Source organism: Salvelinus fontinalis, chromosome 11, assembly GCF_029448725.1.
Source record: "Salvelinus fontinalis isolate EN_2023a chromosome 11, ASM2944872v1, whole genome shotgun sequence".
In the NCBI taxonomy this organism is placed as follows: domain Eukaryota; kingdom Metazoa; phylum Chordata; class Actinopteri; order Salmoniformes; family Salmonidae; genus Salvelinus; species Salvelinus fontinalis.
This window is the reverse complement of record NC_074675.1, coordinates 38,424,967-38,443,025: the sequence shown is the minus strand read 5'-3', so window position 1 is coordinate 38,443,025 and position 18,059 is coordinate 38,424,967. Positions and strand designations below refer to the sequence as shown.

Here is an 18,059-nt window from a genome sequence, read left to right as displayed (position 1 = left end):
CAAGGGGTTATTTAAGCAATAAAGCCCGAGGAAGTGTGGTATATGGCCAATATACCACGGCTAAAAGCTGTTCTTATGCACGATGCAATACAGAGCGCCTAGGTACAGACCTTAGCCGTGGTATATTGGCCATATACCACAAACCTCTGAGGTGCCTTATTGCTGTTATGAACTGGTTACCAACGCAATTAGAGCAGTAGAAATAAAAGTTGTCATACCCGTGGTATACGGTCTAATATACCACGTCAGCCAATCAGCATTCTGGGCTCGAACCACCCAGCTTATAATGTTAGGATAAGGTTTAGGGCAAGGGTAACGATACGGGTTAGGGCAAGGGTAAGGTTAGGGTTAGGGTAAGGACGTACCAATGATTCCGTATAGCACTAACCGTACGTGGAAACCCCTCCGCCGCTAGGGAAACGCTTTCAGACCAATCAGTGGTTGAATGTGTGAGGGAGCGTGTGTTTACATCACCCGTCAAATTGAAGAGCATTTAAATTTCGTCTTACAAGGTACGATTACTTACACGTTAGAATATGTGTGTTGTTATACAATATGTCATTTCAATGTAAGAGATTGCAAGTATTGTGGAGAACATGATCACAACAATGTACAGTACAGTAGCTATAAAATGTGTAACAACACCAGCTAGAGTTAGCTAGCCAGCTAAAATAACAGTACAGCTAGCGATGCAAAATACTGTTACCGTTATCTGTCTGGCTAGCTAGTGAGCTAATGTTAGCTAGCTAATCCATATACATTATAGCAGGCTTGTTAGCCGATTATCAGTCAACGTTAGCCAGTCAGCCTGACTGTTAGGTCGCTGAATGCCTAACGTTAGTTACAGTAACTAGCTTATGTTCATTATGTAGCTAGTAAGGTAACATACTTGTAGCAAGCTACCTAGCACAAAATTGGCTAGCTATCATGGATGAAACAATAAATGCTTAGTTATCTTTGCGCATTATTCAGCACTGTACTAGTTCACTACCCACTTGGTGTGTGTGCGGCGTGTGTGTGTGTTACACGTAGTGAACAATGTGTTTTGTGTTGTTGGTTTGGTTTATCATGACCCCAAACCTGTTTGTTAACTCTGTTTGCATGTCAACAATTCTGTTGATCAGATTTAAGCTTAAAGCTCAGAGGTGTGTGTGTGTGTGTGTGTGTGTGTGTGTGTGTGTGTGTGTGTGTGTGTGTGTGTGTGTGTGTGTGTGTGTGTGTGTGTGTGTGTGCGTGCGTTTGTGTGTGCACTGTGAGTCTCATCCCAGCGGAAGGTAGTTGGTGCTCCTTTCTGCTCCCAGGCAGAGGGGCCAATTAGGCTGTCAGGTCTTCAGGGCACACACACACACACACACACACACACACACACACACACACACACACACACACACACACACACACACATACACACAGGTGTCCAGGGAAGGAACCAGAACAGGGGGAGAAGAGAGTGGGAGTCTAACCATAGTACCATCTATATTCTGCTGCTCCTGCTGGCTCTGGACATGAACCACCACAGCAGGGGCCTGGTTCCTACTCTTGAGGGCTAACAAAGTCACTGGGGTTGGGGGGTGAGGGAGCTTGTTGTTTTGGTGTGTGTGTCTGAGAGAGAGAGAGAGAGAGAGAGAGAGAGAGAGAGAGAGAGAGAGGGAGAAAGACGGGGGATGGGGAAGGAGAAGGGAGTAAGCCAGAGAGGAAGATGAAAGGTGTATTTGATAAATCTTTGCTTGTCAGTGTTTTCCCCTCTGTGTTTGTTAGTATTGTTTTGACCAGCCCCCACACTGTGCATTTGATTGTTCTATCCTCTGTATGTCACTGTCTTTCCCTCCAGGACCAAACCCACAGACTCCCACTGAAGCGATTACGGTAGCCACCAACAGGACGGACTCTCTGGTAACTGACCTTTTGCAGGTGAGTGTGTGTCTCTCTGGCCAGGAAAGGTGGCTAGCTATTGGCACAAAGTTTAAACGCATGTCTTCCATTATACTTTATCTCTGTTTTTCCTTCACGAGATCGAAACCGTAAATCTGTTGTAACTCAGGGTTTAGCCTACAGATGTGTTTTAGTCGATGCATTTTCCATCAAGGTGCGTGTGGTTTTAATTGGTGCTGAATCTCAGGTGCTAAACCACTGCCCTAGTGGGAGTCGCTCTCTCTTCTGGGACTAGAAACCCACTGAGGATATAATACTGGAGAAGGAACAGTAGGCCTAAATTATAAAGAGAGTGCAGTATATGAGGAGAGGGGTTGGTCTAGAGAGAACTCTTATCAGGCTATTAATGATCAAATAATTGTCTCCAGTCGGTATTTATGGTGGGCTGTCACACTTGAGGAAGCAGTTTGGGACCACAAACGTATGGCTCAGCGTTTAATACTACCCTCTTTCTGTGTCTTCTTCACCTTCTCTTCCAGTGGAATCACTCTTGAACCATGAGCTCTGTGGCTGTGTTGACCCCGGAGAGCTTTGCCGAGCACCGCAGCGGGATCAAAGACCAGGAGATGACGGGTATTATACTGGTCTGGGACCAGTTAATAGACTCTTATTTACTCACCCTTATTGGAGTTGCCTCATTCTGTTTTAACCAAATGCATCCTGTTTTCAGGGATACAGCATTCTTCAACCAAGCTTCCTTTTCCGCTTAAAACAGAATGTGGGAACTTTCTTTTACGCCTTCTGCGTTAGGATAGCTTAGAGGACTGATGTATTTTAATGTAACCTCTGGACAAGAAAACACTTTTAGACTATAGCTTAGTCTGTGTGGATTTTGGATTGTGTTTTGAGTGTCGGTTTGACTTTTTCTGCCTTTGAGGTTGCATTAATCTCTTTCTGCCTTTGTTTCTACCCCTCTATTTCCATGTCTCTGTCGCTCTCTCCGTCCGTCCATCCCTCCTCTCCTTCAAGGCGGTGTACCCGAGGATGAGGCCTATATCCCCACCTACCTGGAGGCCTTCCCTCCGCTCCCGGAGAATAAGGGAGCTCCGGGGGACAAGTCTGGAGAGCCTGCAGGGGCGTGGGGCTCCAAGATCAGACCCATCAAAGCCTCTGTCATCACCCAGGTAACGGGCACGTATGTCGAAGCACACGTACAACAGAGTCTGTTGTGGCCTCAGCATCACACCACCTTCTCCCCCCTCCTCCTCCTCCTTCTCCCAGGTGTTCAACGTGCCCCTGGAGGAGCGGCGCTACAAGGACAACAGCCAGTTTGGTGACGGGGGCGAGGAGGCCAAGGTGTGCCTGGACATCATGCAGCGGACGGGGGCTCACATCGAGCTGTCGCTGGCCAAGGACCAGGGCCTCTCCATCATGGTCACTGGGAAACTGGACTCTGTCATGAAGGCCCGTAAGGAGATCGTGTCTCGGCTGCAGACACAGGTTCAGATTTTAGTTTTTCAATTTGAGTTTTTAAACCCAATCTCCATTCCCAGGTGCATAACGTTATAAAGGCTCTCCATGATCAGCTTAGGGTTGGACGATATATCTAATGTCATACCGATCATATTTATTGTTATTGCGATATACATTCGTGTTTCTCTCTCCCTCCCTCCCTCCCTCCCTCCCTCCCTCCCTCCCTCCCTCCCTCCCTCCCTCCCTCCCTCCCTCCACCCATCCTCCCCTCCCTTGTTCCCAGGCTTCGGCCACGGTGGCCATCCCCAAAGAGCACCACCGGTTTGTGATCGGTAAGAACGGTGAGAAACTCCAGGAGCTGGAGCTGAAAACGGCCACGAAGATCGCCATCCCCCGACCCGACGACCCCAGTCTCAACATCAGAATCACAGGCACCAAGGAGGGCATCGAGAAGGCTCGTCACGAGATACTGCTGATATCAGCCGAACAGGTCAGAGGGGGCCAGGGGTCAAAGGGAAAAATGATGATGATGATGATGACAGAGACGCTTCAGCTTTGAGCTATATGTTAATTCTTTTTTTACATACTAAAGGACAAAAAGAGAATGGTCCGTGTCATGTTTTCATTTTTTGCCATGGAATAAAATTGCGTTGCTGGTATCGCCACAGCCCTGCTAATGATATGGCATGAAACCCAGACAAAAATACCCATGTTGATATGATTACGTATGGTGTAGATATGTGTGTGTGTGTGTGTGTCATACAATACTTGATCGTTTTATATTTTTCTCCATCTCCTCTCCTCCAGGACAAGCGAGCAGTGGAGCGTCTCTCCCTGGAGAAGGTGTTCCACCCGTTCATCGCTGGGGCCTACAACCGTCTGGTCCAGGAACTGTGTCAAGAGACAGGGGCCCGCGTCAGCATCCCCCCGCCCAGTCTGCACAAGGACGAGATCGTCATCACCGGGGAGAAGGAGGCTGTCGCCCTCGCCATCAGCCGCATACGGGCCATCTACGACGAGAAGGTGTGTGTGTGTGAGAGCGAGAGCTGACCCGAACCCGACATCTTCACATAATATCCATCAAATGTATCACTGAATGACATTGACTTACCTTTTGTCAGTGTTTGATGTTAAGGTTGGGTTTGAGAGGGAGCGGGTTGCTTAGGAACCACTATACAATAGATTACACCGGCATGCTAGCTAAACACTGTAGGAACCTACAAAACAGCAGTCAATCACAGAACATCAAAACTAACAGATTTTTCTCCCTCTGTGTGTGCCTGTGTGCACAGCCTGGGGGCGTTATGGTTGATGCTGGTCTGTATGGATTTGTGCGTCTTAGACACGATTTCACAGAAACAGACGGTGTTAGACAATAGAGGTTCATGGTGAGGGAAAGTGAGTGTGTAAAGGATGGATGGAGGACCGTGCAGAGAACCATAGAGAGGACGAAGAGAAGGAGACTTTGTGCTACAGTGGAACTGTGGTGGGTTGGTGATACAGAGCAGGCAGAGATAATGGGTATGGATTCTAGTGGAAGGGAAAGACAATAGGATGGGAATGCTAATGGTACTTTACTGCATAATACTGTACTGTATCTGAGACTCTCTACGCTACACTCTCTTTCTACTCTACACTCTCTCCACTCTCTCTACACTCTCTCTCTACACACTCTCTCTCTCTCATGCACACTTCATCTCTCTTTTTTTTGTCTGCCAATCTCAAATCTCTTTCCTTTCCCCTCTGTCACCCCTCCCCGTTCCTCTCCCTTCCTCTTCCTCCCCCTTCCTCACCTTCCCTACGCCCTCCAGAAGAGAAAGACCACCACCATCTCAGTGGAGGTGAAGAAGTCGCAGCACAAGTACATTGTGGGGCCTAAAGGCAACAGCTTGCATGAGATCATGGAGACCACCGGGGTTTCTGTGGAGATGCCCCCGTTGGACTCCTGCTCGGAGACCATCATCCTGAGGGGCGAGCCGGACAAGCTGGGCCCTGCACTCACACAGGTCTACGCCAAGGTGATTGGAGGAGGAGGAGGAAGTGGGAGGGGAGAGCGGCGATTGTCTCGTTTGCTGATGTGTTGTCTGTTTTTAATCAACAAGTCAAGTAGTTTATTAATCATGTGTGAGAGAGATGTACAGCGTGTGTGTCTGATCCTGATTGCCTCTCTGTCTGCAGGCCAAGAGTGCGATGGTGGTGGAGGTGACAGCCCCGGCCTGGCTCCATCGCTTCATCATCGGAAAGAAGGGACAGAACATCGGACGCATCACACAGCAGCTACCCAAGGTGTGTGAGAGAGAGAGACGAGAGAGTGAGAGACGGGATGGAGAGAGAATTGGAGAGAGAGGCGGGATAGGGGAGAGATGGAGCGAGGGATATGGCAAAATATTTGGTTGCAGACAGAAACATGACTTTATATGTTTAGGTGGTTAACAACAACACCCACCCGCCTGAGAAGTGCTTGGCTCAGACTCATGTCTGTCAGTAGCGCCAACCAATCCCTGTATAGTGCACTACTTATGGATTACTCTTAAAAAGCCTGATATACCTGCTGCACTCCAGGGATTCAAGCTCTTTACCTCCCTAGCTACATTGAGACACACTTAGTTCACTGAGCTGACATGTGGAGGGAGCCAGAACCAGATGACCCCTTTAAGTGGCTTGACCCCTGACCTTTAACCCCTGTGTGTTTAGGTTCACATTGAGTTCACAGACGGCGAGGAGCGGATATGCCTGGAGGGCCCCACGGAGGAGGTGGAGCAGGCCCAGGTTCAGATACAAGACATCATCAGAGACCTGGTTAGTTCGGCCCCCACCGCGGAGCTGCGTGACGGCACCTAGTTCCCACCGCGGAGCTGCGTGACGGCACCTAGTTCCCACCGCGGAGCTACGTGACGGCACCTAGTTCCCACCGCGGAGCTGCGTGACGGCACCTAGTTCCCAGCGCGGAGCTGCATGTCGCCGTCTCACTCTCACACAACTGATCAATATCAATGTATCGCTCAATACGTTTTGTTCAAATGACACCTTTTCCACATGCATTAACAGCAGCCCAGTCCTAACCCACCAACGTACAGAAACTCCCTAGATATGAGGACATCTTGCAAGGAACCAGGCCGTCTACTCTAACATGTAAACCCTGTTTCCTCGTGTTAAGCTGGTGAGGATGGACTACACTGACGTCAACATAGACCAGCGCTTTCACAGACACCTCATCGGCAAGAACGGAGCCAACAGTGAGTACGCCCACACACACACACACACACACACACACACACACACACACACACACTCTCTAATATATAGCCATGTAATTCCCATGCTGTGTTTTTCAGTTAACCGGATTAAAGAGCAGTACAAGGTGTCGGTGTGGATCCCCCAGGAGCCGGATCGAAGCGGCCTGGTCCGGATCGAGGGTGACCCCAAGGGGGTGCAGCTGGCACGCAGGGAGCTGATGGAGATGGCACAGAGGATGGTGAGGACGGACGGGGGTAGTATGGGGGGGTGCCAACCTCTCCCATTCATTTGGGATAATGACCCGGCAACTTGGACGGAGTCCATATTCAATGGTGACAACTGTTCTTTTCCCCCCTGGGCAGGAGAACGAGCGTACCAAAGAGTTGATTGTGGAGCAGAAGTTCCACCGCGCCATCATCGGCCAGAAAGGGGAGAAGATCAAAGAGGTCCGGGATAAGTTCCCAGAGGTAACAAGGTTCAACTTTTTTTTTTTTGTCCCTTTAATGATTTTAGGGGTAAAACTTCCCATTCTAGTGTGAAATCTGACTTATTTTGGACGCTCTCTTTCAGGTCATGATCAATTTCCCCGACCCGGCTCAGAAGAGTGACATTGTGCAGTTGAGAGGGCCCAAGATCGAGGTGGAGAAGTGTGCCAAGTTTCTGGCAAAACTCATCGCAGACCTGGTACGACCTCACTGATTCATGCATTACTTCCTGTTTACAATGAACCACTTCCTGGTTACTCACTGCTCCTTTTTGTTTTTCTCTCAGATGGAGAACAGCTTCTCCCTCTCCATCCCCATCTTCAAACAGTTCCACAAAAACATCATCGGCAAAGGAGGCGCCAACATTAAAAAGGTGAGAGATGAAATGTGTGAAGAGTAGCACAAAATATTGGTCTAACTTTAAAGTGTCCACACATACATTTTAAATGTAGGTTATTGGTTACAAGAATGCCATTCTTATGACGTGTGTATGTGCGTGTGTCCCACAGATCCGTGAGGAGACCACCACTAAGATTGACCTGCCCACAGAGAACAGTAACAGTGAGATGATAGTGATCACTGGGAGGAAGAACCACTGTGAAGCAGCCAGAGACAGGATCCTAGCCATCCAGAGAGAACTGGTGAGAGAACGCTGTGTGTGCATCTCTCTATGTCTCTCTCTCAAGTGTCTCTCTCAAGTGTCTCTTTCTCTCAAGTGTCTCTCTCTCTCTCTCTCAAGTGTCTCTCTCTCTCTCAAGTGTCTCTCTCTCTCTCTCAAGTGTCTCTCTCTCTCTCAAGTGTCTCTCTCTCTCTCTCAAGTGTCTCTCTCTCTCTCTCAAGTGTCTCTCTCTCTCTCAAGTGTCTCTCTCTCTCTCTCAAGTGTCTCTCTCTCTCTCTCAAGTGTCTCTCTCTCTCTCTCAAGTGTCTCTCTCTCTCTCTCAAGTGTCTCTCTCTCTCTCTCAAGTGTCTCTCTCTCTCTCTCTCTCAAGTGTCTCTCTCTCTCTCTCTCTCAAGTGTCTCTCTCTCTCTCTCAAGTGTCTCTCTCTCTCTCTCAAGTGTCTCTCTCTCTCTCTCTCTCAAGTGTCTCTCTCTCTCTCTCTCTCAAGTGTCTCTCTCTCTCTCTCTCTCAAGTGTCTCTCTCTCTCTCTCTCTCAAGTGTCTCTCTCTCTCTCTCAAGTGTCTCTCTCTCTCTCTCAAGTGTCTCTCTCTCTCTCTCAAGTGTCTCTCTCTCTCTCTCAAGTGTCTCTCTCTCTCTCTCAAGTGTCTCTCTCTCTCTCTCAAGTGTCTCTCTTTTTTCTCTCTCTTTCTGTCTCTCTCTTTTTCTCTCTCTCTCTCTGTCTTGATGATTCAACCTTTCCCCCTCCCTCCCTTCCTTCCTTTCTCTCTCTCTCCAGGCCAACATCAAGGAGTCAGAGGTGACCATCCCGGCCAAGCTCCACAACTCTCTGATAGGCTCTAAGGGCTGCCTGGTGCGGGCCGTCATGGAGGACTGTGGCGGGGTGCACATCCACTTCCCCTCCGAGGGCTCCGGGTCAGACACGGTGACCATCAGAGGGCCCGCCGGGGAGGTGGAGAGGGCCAAGAGACAGCTACTACAACTGGCTGAAGAGAAGGTGAGGGAGGAGGTGGTAAAGGAGAAATGGCAGGGAGGTCTGTCCCCCCCCCTGCCTTAATGAATTAGGCAGAATGTGGAAGAATTGCTTTCACATTTTGGGGTTTGATTGAATAGCACCAGTCTCTTACACCTCTCCTTTTTTTCTTTCTTCTCTCTCCTCTTTCTCCTCGTTTTACAGCAAGTGAACAACTTCACGGCGGAGCTGCAGGCCAAGCCGGAGTACCACAAGTTCCTGATTGGAAAGGGCGGCGTCAACATCCGTCGTGTGCGGGACAGGACGGGCGCTCGCATCATCTTCCCGTCTCCCGACGAACCGGAGCAGGAGCTCATCACCATCGTAGGCAGGGAGGAGGCTGTCAGACTGGCCCAGAAAGAACTGGAGACACTCGTCAAAAACCTGGTACTAGTCCGGATGATTTCTGTTGGAACAGATTCATGCTCAGTAGGTAGAAAGAGAAGCAAAAGCTTTAAACAGAGGAGCTAGTCTAGTAACTTAACATGTTCAAGATTTAAAACTGTTTCTGTTTTTTGTCGGTCTTTAATTTACGAAGCTCAGTGGGGGCACATTTTTTTTTCTACGCCTCTGTTTTACTGATCCCCCCTCCTCCTCCCTGTCCCTTCTCCCCCCTCTCTCTCAGGACGACGTGGTGGAGGACAGCATGGTTGTGGAGACGCGGCACCACCGGCATTTTGTCTGCCGGCGAGGCCAGGTGTTGAGGGAGCTGGCGGAGGAATACGGCGGCGTGGCGGTCAGCTTCCCCCGCACCGGGACTCACAGCGACCGCATCACACTGAAGGGGGCCAAGGACTGTGTGGAGGCAGCCAAACGAAGAATCCAGGAGATCATAGAGGATCTGGTAGGTTGGTGTGTGTGTGGGGGTCTGGGGTTGTGTGTTCCATTCTGTTTATGTGTTCTGAAGTGTGTAGTCTTATACTGACTTTAAACTCAAGCCAATGTGTGATATGTAAAATAGTTTGTAATGATACAGTAATGACAACTCTATACAGTAATGACAACAACTCTATGCAGTAATGACGACAACTCTATGCAGTAATGACGACAACTCTATGCAGTAATGACGACAACTCCATGCAGTAATGACGACAACTCTATGCAGTAATGACGACAACTCTATACAGTAATGACGACAACTCTATACAGTAATGACGACAACTCCATGCAGTAATGACGACAACTCTATGCAGTAATGACAAGTCTATACAGTAGCAAACAGGGGTGTTGTTGCCCACTGTCTGATAGATAGCATGAGAGACTTTGTCTGCCTCTGTCACCATAATGGTCACGTTCTTCCCCGATGTTACAGTGGCGGCAGATAGTCTTCCTGGGGTCCGAAGCATAAAGAAAAAGACATTACAGATAAAAAGACTACAATTTACATATATTTAAAACATTAACATAGACCTTACGGACAAAAAGACTACAATTTACATACATTTAAAACATTAACATAGACATTCCAGACAAAAAGACTACAATTTACATACATTTAAAACATTAACATAGACATTACAGACAAAAAGGCTACAATTTACATACATTTAAAACATTAACAGACATTACAGACATACAGTGCATTCGAGAAGTATTCAGACCCCTTGGCTTTTTCCAGATTTTGTTACGGTACAGCCTTATTCTAAGATGGATTAAATTGTTTTTTTCCCCTCATCAGTATACACACAATACCCCATAATGACAAAGAAAAACTGTTTTTGCAACAAAACAAAACAAAAAATATGTGAAATAATAATATTAAAATATCACATTTAAATAAGTATTCAGACCCTTTACTCAGTACTTTGTTGAAGCACCTTTGGCAGTGATTACAGCCTTGAGTCGTCTTGGGTATGACGCTACAAGCTTGGCACACCTGTATTTGGGGAGTTTCTCCCATTCTTCTCTGCAGATCTTTTCAAGCTCTGTCAGGTTGGATGTGGAGCGTCGCTGTACAGCTATTTTCAGGTCTCTCGAAAGTTGTTAGATCGGGTTCAAGTCCGGGCTCTGGCTGGGCCACTCAAGAACATTCAGAAACTTGTCCCAAAGCCACTCATGCGTTGTCTAGGCTGTGTGCTTAGGGTTGTTGTCCTGTTGGAAGGTGAACCTTTACCTCAGTCTGAGGTCCTGAGCACTCTGGAGCAGGTTTTCATCAAGGATCTCTCTGTACTTTGCTCCATTTATCTTTCCCTCGATCCTGACTTGTCTCCCAGTCCCTGCCGCTGAAAAACATCCCCACAGCATGATGCTGCCAACACCACTCTTCACCGTAGGGATGGTGCCAGGTTTCCTACAGATGTGATGCTTGGCATTCAGGGTGAAGAGTTCAATCTTGGTTTCATTAGACCAGAGAATTTAATACATTTTAGAATAAGGCTGTAACATAACAAAATGGGGAAAATTCAAGGGGCCTGAATACTTTCCGAATGCACTGTAAATATACTGAGTGTACAAAACATTAAGGACACCTCCCTAATATTGAGTTGCACCCCCTTTTGCCCTCAAAACATCCCCAATTCATCGGGGCATGGACTCTACCAGGTGTCGAAAGCGTTCCACAGGGATGCTGGCTCATGTTGACTCCAATGCTTCCCACAGTTGTGTCAAGTTGGCTGGATGTCCTTTGGTTGGTGGACCATTCTTGATACACACGGGAAACTGTTGAGAGTGAAAAGCCCAGCAGCGTTGCAGTTCTTGACACAAACTGGTACGCCTGGCAACTACTACCATACCCCGTTCAAAGGCACTTACATTTTTTTTGTCTTGCCCATTCACAATCCATGTCTCAAGGCTTAACCTGTCTCCCCTTCATCTACACTGATCGAAGTGGATTTAACAAGTGACATCAATAAGCAATCACAGCTTTAACTACAACTAAAGACACTCATTAACACATTTCAAGTGATATAGCAGTCTGATGCCTGACTGCACAGTTGGTGACGTGGCACGCATCCCTTAGTTGATGTAATGCAACTCCTGCGCATCTAGTCGGGCAGGAAGTGGACCATTGTGTAGTCTGTTGTGATGACCGTCTCCCTCCCTCCAGGAGGCCCAGGTGAGTGTTGAGGTGGCGGTCCCCCAGCGGTACCACAGGGCCGTGATGGGGCCTAAAGGCTGCAGGATCCAGCAGATCACCAGAGATTACGAGGTGCAGGTCAAGTTCCCAGAGAGAGACGACAACGCCAACAACACAGCAGGTCAGCCAAGGCGGTCTGAAAATGAATGGAAGTACTGTGTGTATGGAGACTGTTTAGTGCCAAAAAGGAGGGGTTAAATACGTGTAAAAAAACAACAACAAATGTTTCCTGATCTTTTTTGTATCTCTAAGATATAGGTAGGAACCTTCAGAACATACTTCCTTTAGAATTGTATGGGGGTGTCTGTTGTTTCATGTAGTGACTCTGTTATTCAATGTATTTGCATGGGCTAATAGCAGTAAGGTCAACAACAAAAAAAGTAACCAAATATGTATCGATTTTGATACTTCAAAGGGCCTTAAAATTCCAAATCAGATAGTTAAATGATCCTCGGTATGACCTTAAAAAAGTTTAGTAGAACCCCCCTCTCCCCTGGCTTGGACAGGGCTTAGAATGTAATGGGTTAATTAACTCCTATCCGGCACTTTCATTTCTACCTAAAACAAACATGCCCCCCGTTTTGTTGTTTGGTTCAAAACACGTCAGCTTGAAATTGAACATCGGAGTTTCACCAGAAACTCCCAAATAAGCCGTGTTCTTGTTGCCATGGTGACGCTGCAGGTCAGGAGCCCCCTCAGGAGAACGGTGACGCCAGCCCGGAGGCGGAGTTTGTCCTTCGCAAGTGTGACGTCATCACCATCTCGGGGCGGACGGAGAAGTGTGAGCTGGCGAAGATCGCCCTACTGGTATAAACTGTTAAGATGTTAACTTTTTACACTCTGTTGGGAGAGTGTTGTGTGCTTATTTTTTCCCTCACACTCTCTCTCTCTCTCTCTCTCTCTCACCTTTCACCCTCCCTCCAGGCTCTGGTCCCGGTCACGGAGGATGTTGAGGTGTCCTTTGAGCTACACCGTTACATCATTGGTCAGAAGGGCAGTGGCATCAGGAAGATGATGGAGGAGTATGAGGTATGGAGCTCCATCGCCCTCCTCTGGTGGACGTGTAGAACTGCAGCTCTGACGTTCAATCTTGATGTACCGCACACTGCATTTGCTCATCATAGCCCTTTTGTCACGCAAACTACTGTCGTCCCTGATATTCAATTCTGCAAATAATTTATATTTTAGTACGTTACCTCATGTTAAATTGGTCTTGATCACATTGCCGTCAAACTGATAGTTTTTCTACTGTGCCTTCTCAAAGAAACCGTGGGAAAATCGGACTAAATTTGACTCTGTACTGTAACTCCCTGTGTGTGTGTGTGTGTGTGTGTGTGTGTAGGTGAACATCTGGGTACCCCAGCCGGAGCAGCAGTCGGATGTGATCAAGGTGACAGGTCAGGTGGCCAACGTAGAGCGGGCCAAGTCAGGCCTGCTGGAGAGAGTCAAAGAACTACAGGCTGAACAGGAGGACAGGGTAGGAACACACACTAAATAGGGAAACACACACACACACGCACACACACAGTACTGACTAGTTTATCTCCCTGTCCCTCCAGGCCTTGAGGAGCTTCAAGGTCTCCATCTCAGTAGATCCTAAGTTCCACCCCAAGATCATTGGCCGGAAGGGAGCGGTCATCTCTCAGATCCGCAAAGACCACGACGTTAACGTTCAGTTCCCAGATAAAGGGGACGAACAGCAGGTCAGGAGAGTGTGTGTGTGTCTTGCTCTTTTCTGCTGCTCTCTCTCTCTCTCTCTCTCTCTCTCTCTCTCTCTCTCTCTCTCTCTCTCTCTCTCTCTCTCTCTCTCTTCTCTCTCTTCTCTCTCTTCTCTCTCTTCTCTCTCTTCTCTCTCTTCTCTCTCTCTCTCTCTCTCTCACCACTCCCTCATCTTTCCTTTGTCATTTTTGTGTGTTTACAGTTCTCTCTCTTCTCGCCCTGCCATGTCCTCTTCTCCTCTCTGTTCTTTCTTGTGTTCTGATCCCTCCCCATCTCATCCTCTCCCCTCTTGTTTCTAAACTCCGTACCTCCCTCCTGCACCTAATTCTCCTCTCCATCTCCCGTGCTGTCTTTCTCATTTACACATCCACTCTCTTATTCTCTTTTCCCCCCTCCTCTCACAGGATGTGGTGGTGATCTCTCTCTGTTCTATCTCAGTTCTCTCTCTGTTCTCTCTCTGCTCTCTCTCTGTTCTCTTTCTCTCTCTCTCTCTCTCTCTCTCTCTCTCTCTCTCTCTCTCTCTCTCTCTCTCTCCCAGGATGTGATAGTGATCTCTGGGTATGAGCGTAACACGGAAGAGGCGCGGTCAGCCATCGAGCTGCTGGTGTCAACGCTGCAGGAGATGGTCAGCCACGACGTGCACCTGGACCCCCGCACACACGCACGCATCATCGGGGCCCGCGGCAAGGCCATCCGCAAGACCATGGAAGAGTTCAAGGTACGGGCGTGAGGGGGGGGGGGGGTTGAACCCCAGGGTAAATGAAGATGTCACAGGGACGCACGACATCGCAGCACCAGTCTGTTTTGTTTTTCGAGGGAGACTTTTTCTTTTTCTGTCGCAGTACCTCCGGGAGTCAGTTTGTTAAGCCCTTTAGTTTGAAATGTTAACAACTACAGTATGTTGTGGATGCAAATGAGGCCGTGTTTGTGCCACACTCTGACGCTGTATGGTTTCTCTCCTCTGTCGTGTGTGTGTGTGTGTGTGTGTGTGTGTGTGTTTAGGTGGACATCCGGTTTCCCCAGCCGGGTTCAGAGGACCCAGGCAGGGTGACGGTGACTGGACTACCAGAGAGTGTGGACAACGCCGTCGACCACCTCCTCAATCTGGAGGAGGAACATGTGAGTGATGGACGGAGACAATTATCAGTATATGGAGTAAACGTGAGAAACTTTGTCTCTCTCTCTCTTTTCTGCTACTATCTTACTTTCTCCCCTTTTTATTTTACTACTGTCTCTCCAACATTCCATGCTAGATGTTGAGTGTGACAGAGACCGAGACGATGGCAGCCTACATGAAGCCCCCGTCCCGCTATGGAGGGGGGGGAGGAGGTGGGGGCGGCGACATCAGCGGGGGTGCGGCCAAGGGCTTTGTGGTGCGGGACGCCCCCTGGAACGACACGGTGCGTGTCCTGATTCTCGTCATAATGCTCTGTGTGATCTTTATCAGTATCCTCCTCCTCATCAATAGTCACTATCATGTAGGCCTATATCTTCGTCATCGTGAGGTCGTTCTGACGTTGTGTGTTGTTGTGTGTCTCAGGCTCCTGATATGAGCAATGCTGAGGACTTCCCCACCTTCGGCGCAGGCCTGGCCCCAAAACAGACCTCCGCCTGGGGCCCCAAGAAGTTTTGAGACATCTGGGAAAACAAGAGAGAGGAGAGGGAGAGAACAAACACTGGACAAATCGCTACTCGCCTTCGCCCCTCCGCCTCCTCCCCCTTTTCCGTTTTTTGCTCTCTCGCAGCTGTTACCCTCAACCAGCAACCCAGGAAGACCAGAGGAAAAAAAGAGCACGTCCTCATCTCTTCTCCATCTCTCCTCTATCCCCTTCTCTCCATTGGAGGAAAGACTTTCCCTCTCTTGTTTTCTTGCTTTGTCTTGCCTCTCCACGTCACTTCAACATCGCTGGAGTTGTCGTTGCATTTTAAAGGACTTGTTTTAGTCAGTGGACCCCAACTGCCAAAACCCCAAACTGACACTCCAGGCATCTTGTAACGGTCCTTTGAACCAACTTAACCCAGCAAGCAGTGTAACTGGAGAGCACCAGCCAACCAACAGCCCTCTTTACAAGACAAGAGGGATGTGGAGGATTTTAGGTTTGCAGGGTGGCAGAACTCGCAAACCATGAGTTGTAAAGCAAACACTTCTTAATTGTGTGTGGTTTTGATGATGAAAGGGGATTTTAATGTTCTACTGTGTGAGGGGAGTTTTTAACGATGTACTCCTACGATGTTTTACTGTGGGGGTTTTTACCGGAGTTTGTTACTAGCTGATCCTTCCAAGTACGTTATTACTGAAACTCATCAGAGGGGAAGCGGGGATGGGGTGGGGGGGTGATGTTGGGCTGTGATGTTTTGGTGTTTTGTGGTCTTCACTCTTACAAGAGGAGGATGTGTATAGTTTCATCTGTAATTTATTTGTACCTGAGCTAAAATAGCTTCCATTGTTTTTTTCATGGTGAGTTATCTTTTGAGTCTTAACCGTGTGAGTCCAGCGAGGTCTGTGTACCGAAGGTTGTTTCTTTAAGCAATAAGGCACAAGGGGGTGTGGTATATGGCCAATATACCGCGGCTAAAAGCTGTTCTTATGCACGACGCAACGTGGAGCGCCTGGATACAGACCTTAGCCGTGGTATATTGGCCATATACCACAAACTCCCGAGGTGCCTTGTTGCTGTTATAAACTGGTTACCAATGTAAAGAGAGCAGTAAAAATAAATGTTTCGTCATAACAATGGTATACGGTCTGATATACCACGGCTGTCAGCCAATCAGCATTCAGGGCTCGAAGCACCCAGTTTATAATTCTTGTTATTTATGTTTTTGTTTATTTATAACCCGTTTTATTTATTGACATTTCTGTGATCTGGCGTTTTCATAAAGCACATAGCAGAAGTGGAATGTGTGTATGGGGGAGGGAGGGGGACCATTTGGTTATGTACTAGTGTGTTGTTGTGGACAATTTCTGAAGTTGTTTCTATTTTTTTTTTCCCTCTCTTCATTTGAAAGACTGTATGTGTGTGCGTAAGGTGTACATTGGAAAGAAGCTTGACCAATCTTCTACTCCCTCTAGCCGTTACTTTCTTTGTATTTTTCTTCATTCCAGCTCCGTCGCTCTTCTTTCCCTTTCTACGCCCGACCCCTCCGTTCAGTCACCTTGTGTAGTTTCAGACTCCGTCCGTTTGTAAAGAATATTACATTTCAACTCCCCCAAATACTTGTGCACTCGCAAATAGTAGCTCAACTTGTGTGTCAGCGGAGGCTGCTGAGGGGAGGACGACGACTCATAATAATGGCTGGAACGGCACAAATGGATTGGCATCAAACGTTCCAGCCATTACCACGAGCACGTCCTCCCCAATTAAGGTGCCACCAACCTCCTGTGTTGTGTATCGCTGGGAAAATAGGACTCCAAAGCTCTGCTGAATCAAAACTTTGCACTTATTTATATCATTTGTAGCACAAACTGTTTTTACTTATCTTTTTATTTTACCACACACTGGCCCTTCCCTCATTCCACGACCGAGTTGGAGTGGTGTTATTGATCAGAATGACTTTCGTTCCATTGAGGCCCCTTTTGCTCTACTGCAGTTTAGAAACTGACCTAGGCTCAGATATCCATGCATAACAAACTCGCCCATTGTACCTACTTGGAATCCGAAACTTGTAGTTCCAGAAGTGAATCTGTTTTAACTTCCATGCGCCTATTGTCGCCATACAAATAGATTGACTAGGATGGGAGGGAGGGGGAGGGGGGGGGGGAAAGCCCCTCAGACCATGTTGGCTTAAATGTGGAATTACCATTCTAGTTATTGTATTTCTGTGGTAGTCTCCTGTATGCTGATGTAAAGGACAGGAGGACTGGTGCAGAACAGCCTGTAGATGTGTTTGAGTTCCCTCCGAGGATGGACTAGTTAACAAACGACAGACAATTCAACTCAACTAGAAGAATAGATGATTGTTTTTACGTGTACACGGAGGTGTACAAAACCATTAGGAACACTTTCCTAATATTGAGTTGCACCCACGTTTGCCCTCAGAACATCCTCAATGCGTCGGGGCATGGACTCTACAAGGTGTCGAAAGCGTTCCACAGGGATGCTGGCCCATGTTGACTCCACTGCTTCCCACAGTTGTCTGGATGTCCTTTGGTTGGTGGGCCATTCTTGATACACACAGGAAACTGTTGAGTGTGAAAAGCCCAGCAGTGTTGCAGTTCTTGACACACTCAAACTGGTGCGCCTGGCACCTACTACCATACCCCGTTCAAAGGCACTTAAATCTTTTGTCTTGGCCATTCACCCTCTGAATGGCACACACACAATGTATATCTCAAAGCTTAAAAATCATTTTTTGGCTTGTCTCCTCAACTTCACCTACACTGATTGAAGTGGATTTAACAAGTGACATCAGTAAGGGATCATAGCCTTCACCTGGTCAGTCTGTCATGGGAAGAGGCGTTCCTAATGTTTTGTACACAGTCTATGTATGTACTGTAAATGTGTCACCAGTTGAAGCTTTGTGGGAAAGCAACTCATTTCTGTTGCACTACTTTTTATTTGTTAAACA

General features: G+C 47.8%; 1 protein-coding gene across 1 annotated transcript; it reads left to right on the top strand.

Annotated features, from left to right (window-relative positions):
• The first annotated feature begins 207 nt into the window (after positions 1 to 207).
• hdlbpb (high density lipoprotein binding protein b) lies at positions 208 to 17,228 on the top strand. Its single transcript, XM_055938645.1, has 28 exons — positions 208 to 512; positions 1,832 to 1,911; positions 2,412 to 2,505; positions 2,902 to 3,056; positions 3,154 to 3,372; positions 3,629 to 3,835; positions 4,153 to 4,368; positions 5,157 to 5,363; positions 5,524 to 5,631; positions 6,040 to 6,144; positions 6,503 to 6,581; positions 6,681 to 6,820; positions 6,945 to 7,049; positions 7,153 to 7,266; positions 7,354 to 7,440; positions 7,577 to 7,708; positions 8,462 to 8,680; positions 8,861 to 9,082; positions 9,321 to 9,539; positions 11,742 to 11,892; positions 12,454 to 12,578; positions 12,696 to 12,800; positions 13,114 to 13,248; positions 13,331 to 13,474; positions 14,029 to 14,208; positions 14,493 to 14,609; positions 14,744 to 14,890; positions 15,031 to 17,228. Exons 3-28 carry the CDS (start codon positions 2,430 to 2,432, stop codon positions 15,121 to 15,123), a joined length of 3,807 nt encoding a protein of 1,268 aa, XP_055794620.1. The 5' UTR covers positions 208 to 512; positions 1,832 to 1,911; positions 2,412 to 2,429; the 3' UTR covers positions 15,124 to 17,228.
• Positions 17,229 to 18,059: the final 831 nt, after the last annotated feature.

Bases quoted from the DNA above. Each gene is read 5' to 3' on its own strand.
- hdlbpb (XM_055938645.1), top strand. From the start codon at position 2,430: ATGAGCTCTGTGGCTGTGTTGACCCCGGAGAGCTTTGCCGAGCACCGC. The intron at 3,057-3,153 runs GTAACGGGCACG...TCCTTCTCCCAG, and splicing joins AAGCCTCTGTCATCACCCAG to GTGTTCAACGTGCCCCTGGA. The intron at 9,540-11,741 runs GTAGGTTGGTGT...CCCTCCCTCCAG, and splicing joins AGGAGATCATAGAGGATCTG to GAGGCCCAGGTGAGTGTTGA.